Here is a 7,563-nt window from a genome sequence, read left to right on the forward strand (position 1 = left end):
ATTGACTGACCAATTCCTAGAATGCTAATGAAAAACTGTAATTAACAGAGATGAAGGGTATTAACGCCTTCAATTGTTTGACACTATCTAATTAGCTTGTTCAGCTATTTTAATTTAATAACCAATCAATTATTTAACATTTGTAATATCCTTGCTGTATATATGGCGTCATTAATGCCTCATTACATCTTAACTTTGTTTGACCATGACAACATGTAGTAATAAATTATTGCTCTTTCAAGTGATTGCTTATTGGCTCAGCGAGTCTTCTCAGTTTGTCAACACGCCCCTTATAAATAACTGAACTTAATTCACCTGTTTGTAAACAATTAACCATACTTGAATGCATCAGATCTAGATAGTGGTATTTGTTTGCAAATAAATCAAAACTAGACACTCTGTTATGACATCTGAATTTGAAATATAATGTTATTTAAAATTGCCACAATTTCGCTTCGCAATAAATGTGCTGCGGTTTCCAGCTACATGAACCACCTGAGCATTGAAGAAGGAAGGTGAGCTAAAATACCAGCTATGTAATATCCTGGCAGTGTACATTGTAATTATAAATGTAATATTTCAATGAAGAGAGGCATTCGTGCATGTGGACGTTACAGAATTGAAATATGCATAATTTCTGATTTTTTTTAGAAAATATGTGCAATGCCTGATTCATTGGGTAAATAAGATCGTTATTTCGTTAAATGTAATGGTGCAAAAGATACATATCCTGGGATTCGAGTCCATGATCATTGTTTTATGGTACGCCTATAGAATACGAATTTGCAAATTGACTTGCAATCTTGCAATACTGGAACAGGACAAGGGTTAGGGATCGTTTTGCATATTTTGCAAAATATTGAAAATGTGAAAATAAAATAATATCTTTGATCGGTTCAGGTTTATTTCTGAGTGTACATAGAAAAGAAAAACGAAGTTTAGGCGTCTTCAGCTTCTCCTTCTTCCTCGTCAAACTCTCCTTCTTCCTCAGCGGTGGCGTCCTGGTACTGCTGGTACTCCGACACCAAGTCGTTCATGTTGGACTCGGCCTCAGTGAACTCCATCTCATCCATACCCTCGCCAGTGTACCAGTGAAGGAAGGCCTTGCGGCGGAACATGGCTGTGAACTGCTCCGAGATACGTTTGAAGATCTCCTGGATGGCTGTGCTGTTACCAATGAAGGTAGACGACATCTTGAGACCACGTGGTGGGATGTCACAGACGGCGGTTTTAACGTTGTTGGGGATCCATTCCACAAAATAGCTGCTGTTTTTATTTTGGACGTTGAGCATCTGTTCGTCAACCTCCTTCATGGACATGCGACCTCGGAACATGGCAGCCACGGTCAGGTAGCGACCGTGACGAGGATCACAGGCAGCCATCATGTTCTTGGCATCGAACATTTGTTGGGTGAGTTCGGGCACAGTCAGGGCACGGTACTGTTGGCTTCCTCTGGATGTGAGTGGAGCGAATCCAGGCATGAAGAAGTGGAGACGAGGGAAGGGCACCATGTTAACAGCCAGTTTTCGGAGATCGGCGTTCAACTGTCCAGGGAATCGAAGACATGTTGTTACTCCGGACATGGTGGCAGACACCAGATGGTTGAGGTCACCGTAGGTGGGTGTGGTCAGCTTCAGTGTCCTGAAGCAGATGTCGTAGAGGGCCTCGTTGTCAATACAGTAGGACTCGTCAGTGTTCTCAACAAGCTGATGTACAGACAAGGTGGCGTTGTAGGGCTCAACAACTGTGTCCGATACCTGGAGGAGAGAAAACATCAAATGATTTGACTTATATTGGTTCGCTGTGACATGGACTTTTTCAAACGGCATAAGTTAGTCAAGTTGTAACCCATTAATGTCGATGGACCTTTAATAACAATGGTAGTGCAGGGTCCCACAGAGGTTGCCAGAGTGTCATATTATATTTCTCCTGTTTTATTTACATTTATTGAACGGAGTGCAAGTAAAGAAATGTTAGTTGTTTAAATGAAGAAATCGAACTTGTGTATTCAAGCCTTTAACTGTAATAATAAACTGGCGTCAAAAAGCTAAACCGAATTAATTATGTACATTCTGGAAGGTTCCCATAAATGTGTCCTGTCAACATACCTTTGGTGATGGCACAACGGAGAAAGTGTTCATGATCCTGTCGGGGTACTCCTCCCTGATTTTGCTGATGAGGAGGGTGCCCATGCCAGACCCGGTGCCTCCACCGAGGGAGTGGGTCAGCTGGAAGCCTTGCAGACAGTCACAACTCTCCGCCTCCTTCCGGACAACATCCAACACGGAGTCTACCAGCTCGGCGCCCTCTGTGTAGTGCCCCTTGGCCCAGTTGTTGCCAGCACCACTCTGACCGAAGACAAAGTTGTCTGGACGGAAGATTTGACCGAAGGGACCCGATCGGACAGAGTCCATGGTACCGGGTTCAAGATCCACGAGAACAGCACGGGGAACATATTTTCCTCCTTGAAGAAGAAATTCGTACGTTAATATTTTTGTACAACCTGATGTCTCTATTCTCTAGGTATAACTTAGAACTTCAGTAGTTACTGCTGAAGCATGAGATATGTTTGACTAATTAATGGTAAGAAAGGTTTTCTCATCAATGTTAAAATACAGTTGTTTGAATTAGGAATATAACTATCATGGTATGAAAGGTCATCATCATCATTGTAATTACCAAACACGAGTGTATATTTTCTTTTCTCGTAAGTATATTTCAACACTAAACACACCTGTTGCCTCGTTGTAGTAGACGTTGATTCTCTCCAGTTGCAGGTCGGAGTCACCGTGGTAGGTGCCGGTGGGGTCAATGCCGTGCTCATCAGAGATCACCTCCCAGAACTGGATTAAATGACAAAATATGATATTTCGTTGACAAATAACTCTTCAAAATTTATCGTCATGCCAGCAGAAACTCGTTGAACAAATACTATATTTTAGCTGTCGAGGTATTGGGAATTGTGTGTACCAACACTGCTATGTGATACATTTCAGCGGATGTCTTGTGTTAATTTTCTGACACTGTAATTGGTTTACATAGAAAAATATACTTGTTACAACAATTTTGTTATCAATGGGGAATACTATCAATTTTGAGAAGACTGAGGTTTTTAGTTTATAGAAATGGTGGATAACTTAGGAAAAGTGAAGTTTCGTTTATTGGCGGTAATAAGTTGAAGAGTTCAACCTATTATAATTTTTTGGGACTATTATTTTCAATACACAATGCCATTTTAGAAAGTGGTCAAGTACAGATTCTAGTACTAGACTCAACCCAAAAAGTGCTAGAATATGTACTTTACTGAGAAAGTGTAAATTTTCAAGTAAGTTTTCATGGTCAAATTCTGTTCAAAATCTTGTGAATAAAGCAAAGTAAGCACTGTTTTCTGTAAATCTACTTGTTAACAGGTTGAAAAATATATCCCTACAGTTCTAATTAAAAGTTTCGATGTTCAGATAAAACCAATTAGTGTGTTTGCATCTGAGACATGGAGATTCCAAAAGAGGTTTGTTATCGTAAACTTTCATGTAAGGTTTGGCAAATACAAACATGTATGTCTTAGATGTTAGTTATAATTGTACTAACATGGCTGTATTAGCTGAATGTGGAAGACATAATATTATTCTTGATTCTTTATTGGTAGATAATGGCTTCGACTTTCTTGTATTACCAGAAAACAGATATCCTAAACAGTGTTACTTTATGTTATACAACCTGGACAAGGTAGTACGCAAAACGTGGATATATCATATAAGAACAATTTATTTAGATATATATATAGTTCTATTTGGGAAGCACAGGGGGTAGACAATAAAGAGAAGTTTGTATTTTAATTTGAAACTCGGATAAAAAGTTCATATGTGCAATCTCTACTCTCAGATATTCGTAATTGTTCATACTTATATATTTACTTTGAAATTAAACAATCGTTTTGCATAGAACCTTACCTGCTAAATATAAAACCAAAATACGTACGGCGAAGATTTCCTTTACCAAGGATTGGCGACCTACATATTTAGAAGAACATTGGTGGACGTGACGGTATTCCACGTTTTTGTAAAGTATGTAAATAAAACAATTTCACTTTCTTTATAAATGTCCAGTATATTATGATCTTCGCCAAAACATTTGAGAAATATACCTTTGCACATCAATAATAATTACGTAATTCATTCCTTACAATGCAGTAATCTCTCTCGCTTATTGTCTTTATTAGGGATGCTTTAGGTTTACGCAGTTCCTTTCTATAGTATCATTGCTATTTATGTTGCAAGTCTTGTTTTTGTTTCTTGTTTACAAATTGACATTTCATGTACGTGGGCCTAAGGCCTTTATACTGATAAATCTTTGATTGAATTTCATGATTCGCTTCACTACACTCGGCAAATACTCTAAGTAAGCTATTTTAAGTAATATGTGTCAAACCTCAAAGAAATTAAAACAAGATTTTTACGATAACAATACGTGAACAAAGGTACAAGTATAGGCTAAAATGTTCTTAAATATAATAATATTGTTTATGTGTCGTTTGTTGTTTTAAATTATCATTCTTCATCACACATTTTCCACCGAATTAGGCAGGCAGTATCATATTTATATAGGACGTAAAGTGACTACCAATTTACCTTAGCACCGATCTGGTTGCCGCACTGGCCAGCTTGCATATGGACGATCTCTCGCATGTTGAATGTTGTGGGAGGAAAGGAAGCGCAAAGCCTTACTACACTTGACTTCAAGGTTGCACTTGAGTTGTGACTGATCTCACTAAGGCAGAAGCTGTTTATATGTAATACCAGTGTTGTGTTCTTTTTCCTGATTGGTTGACGGTTTCCCTGCATGTAACTACAACACAAAATTAATCCCAATCCTCAGCTGATTATTCTATTGGCTACAGAAGCCCTAAAGGGTTATTTTATCGTTGACTCGCACATATACTGTGCTGTTTTGCAAGGCAAGAATATAATTATTTGCACCTAATATGGTTATTTGATGTGCATATACATGAGCGTGAACAGTAGTGGTACGAAATTAAAAGTACGAAACTAAACATAATCACTCCTGCTGTGTCTGTTACTTCTGTCACTTTAGGTCACAGTTCATTATAAGGTTTAGGGACCGTTCATAATTTATGACTAGTGGGGGTGATGATGATTTTAAGGGGGGTCACCCATTTTCATCTGGGGAGGCAGTGGGGGTCAGCAATTTTGTATAAATGTACTAGGGGGTCAGCAATTTTGTACATAGAGATATTTTTAAAATATGCTTAAAAATTATGGGAAAGTAAGGGGGGTGGTGGTCATTGATTTTGTACATAACATGCAGGGTGGAGTCACTTTGTCCATAAATATTAGAGGGGGGCATTCATATTGTACATGCTTCTCCATGAAAATCATTATCACCCCACCCCAACCGACCCACCCTAGCCATAAATTATGAACGGTCCCTTACAGCTATATAGGTTCATATAACGATACTTTGTGTTGATCTGTAGCGCGAGATTATGGCTGGATGTATTTCATGTATATTTTGGTTTCAAGTGTTATTAAAAGTTTTCACCTTAAGTATCACTGTTTGTGCTTGATAACAGAGGATTTACAAACACGTACTATTCTGATTTAATGCAACGTTGCATTAATTCATTCGAACTTTTTAATTCGATATTGTAACCCAAATACGTAATTTTTCGGGTTATAAATTATATGCTAGCTTCCCTGAGGGCTGATAGTTAGTATTATTGAGAGAAATGCAATATCTAAGTGCAGTGTGATATAGTGCCTTTTAAGCGATAGAAACCGTTATAAAGAAATATTAATATAAAGGTTACGGTCAATTAGACATTTGATTAACATGCTTATATGGATTACAACATGCACAATAGGCAGTATTAAAACATGACATGAATTAAGTTGGCTAATATGGCCTCTTCGCTAAACCTTGTTAAATGTTGCTTGTCTACAGTATGGGTCTCTCTTGTCAAGTATAATATGCGTATTACCATTGACAATAGGTGATTAGTCGTTGTGTTGCTGACATGTAATTGAATAATTAATTAATTATAATGGCAGGGCCGACAATATTGTAATGAGGGTATTGACGTCATTAACTAAACATCGGGCGCAGATGTATATAGACCATATATAATTGGGTAAGAATTCGTCTTCAATGGCCCATGATTTCAAATACTAAGTAATCATTCTACCATGACTTCAGTAAATACTGAATTGTGACTGGTTAATTACAGTCATTCAGAGGTATATAATCAGTTTATATAGATCGGATCGGATCGGATCGGATCGGAAATCTTAACAACGCGGTTATGGTAGAATGGAGTTAAATAAACTGTGTTGGAAAATCAGAGGTATATAACGAGGTATATAATATAATGTCGTTTTATACCTCTGATTTTCCAACACAGTATGTTTACCTCCTAATTGTGGACTGATTACTTTTCTAGATGTGTCAGCACTATGCCCGTGATCTAGTGAAGTGGAACATGGATAGACAACTTCTTTGTTGCAGTAACAGCTGCTTCTAAATGCCGCTTAAGGAAGAAGGAAACGTGATCTAGTGTTTCATCAAAGCAGTATACGTGTGAGACTTTCACCAACTTGGTAATAAAAGTCCGCTTATATGGCGCTCATATCCAGGCACGTTATCTGCTCACTGCGCTACCTACATTACTATCCCCTGTCATAGGACACCATCATACTATCCGATACTTTTTCAACTCCCTGGGATCATAGTCATGCTGCCTGTTAGGCGCAATGAACTAATCACTCACATTGCCAGGACATCCTCACGGGTACCCATTTTTCAGCTGGGTGAACTGAGACAATGTGGGTCTAAGTATGTTGTCCAAGGATACTACGCAAATGTGCCCACCTCGGGACCCGAACCTAGGTGCCTCCACTGGGGATCGAACCCGGGCCTTCAGCGTGATAGGCGGACGCCTTACCACTGCACTATTGCGCTCCACGCCTGATTACTTGGGCCTCACTCCTACGTTTTGTCACACGCCATGATAGGAAATGAATCCTGTTCAAAGTAGTGCTGCACCTAACTCACGAACAAATGTCGTTTTTGTGTGAAAGTAAATATATTATACCATGGATTTTGAAATTCCCGATTGGGCAGTGAGAGGTTTCAAATCACACTAGCCAGTCTGAAACTGTTGATTTGACAGCGGCTGCACTGAGCTAACATTACAAGAAGCCTACTTCGTTTCTTATCATTGTCTGTAGTTAATTAGAATGAGTGAGTGAGTTTAGTTTTACGCCACCTTTAGCAATATTCCAGCTATATCACGGCGGGCGACACCCAAAATGGGCCTCACGCATTGTACCCATGTGGGGAATCGAAAGCGCCCCAGTTAATTAGAGGTGAGGTGAAATTGGGGTTTTACGTCGTGCTTGAGAATATTTCGCTCACATGACGACATGCATGCGTGTGTATGGGTATGTGCGGCTGCTTGTACTAGCCCAGACTGTAGCTGTTTTTATAGTGCTAGCCCACTGAGATACCATGCCGCAGTGAAGCATGAATACCCCACCCATTATACTG

At 39.0% G+C, this 7,563-nt stretch overlaps 1 protein-coding gene across 1 annotated transcript; it reads right to left on the bottom strand.

Moving 5' to 3' along the window:
* Positions 1–938: 938 nt before the first annotated feature.
* LOC124284525 (tubulin beta chain-like) lies at positions 939–4,685 on the bottom strand. Its single transcript, XM_046720607.1, has 4 exons — positions 4,629–4,685; positions 2,735–2,843; positions 2,109–2,464; positions 939–1,757 (listed from the first exon to the last, which is right to left on the bottom strand). The coding sequence occupies exons 1-4, from the start codon at positions 4,683–4,685 to the stop codon at positions 939–941; spliced, it is 1,341 nt and encodes a 446-aa protein (XP_046576563.1).
* Between the last annotated feature and the right edge of the window lie 2,878 nt (positions 4,686–7,563).

This window comes from Haliotis rubra, unplaced genomic scaffold (assembly GCF_003918875.1).
Source record: "Haliotis rubra isolate DU_JTF1 unplaced genomic scaffold, ASM391887v1 Scf338, whole genome shotgun sequence".
Classification (NCBI taxonomy): Eukaryota; Metazoa; Mollusca; class Gastropoda; order Lepetellida; family Haliotidae; genus Haliotis; species Haliotis rubra.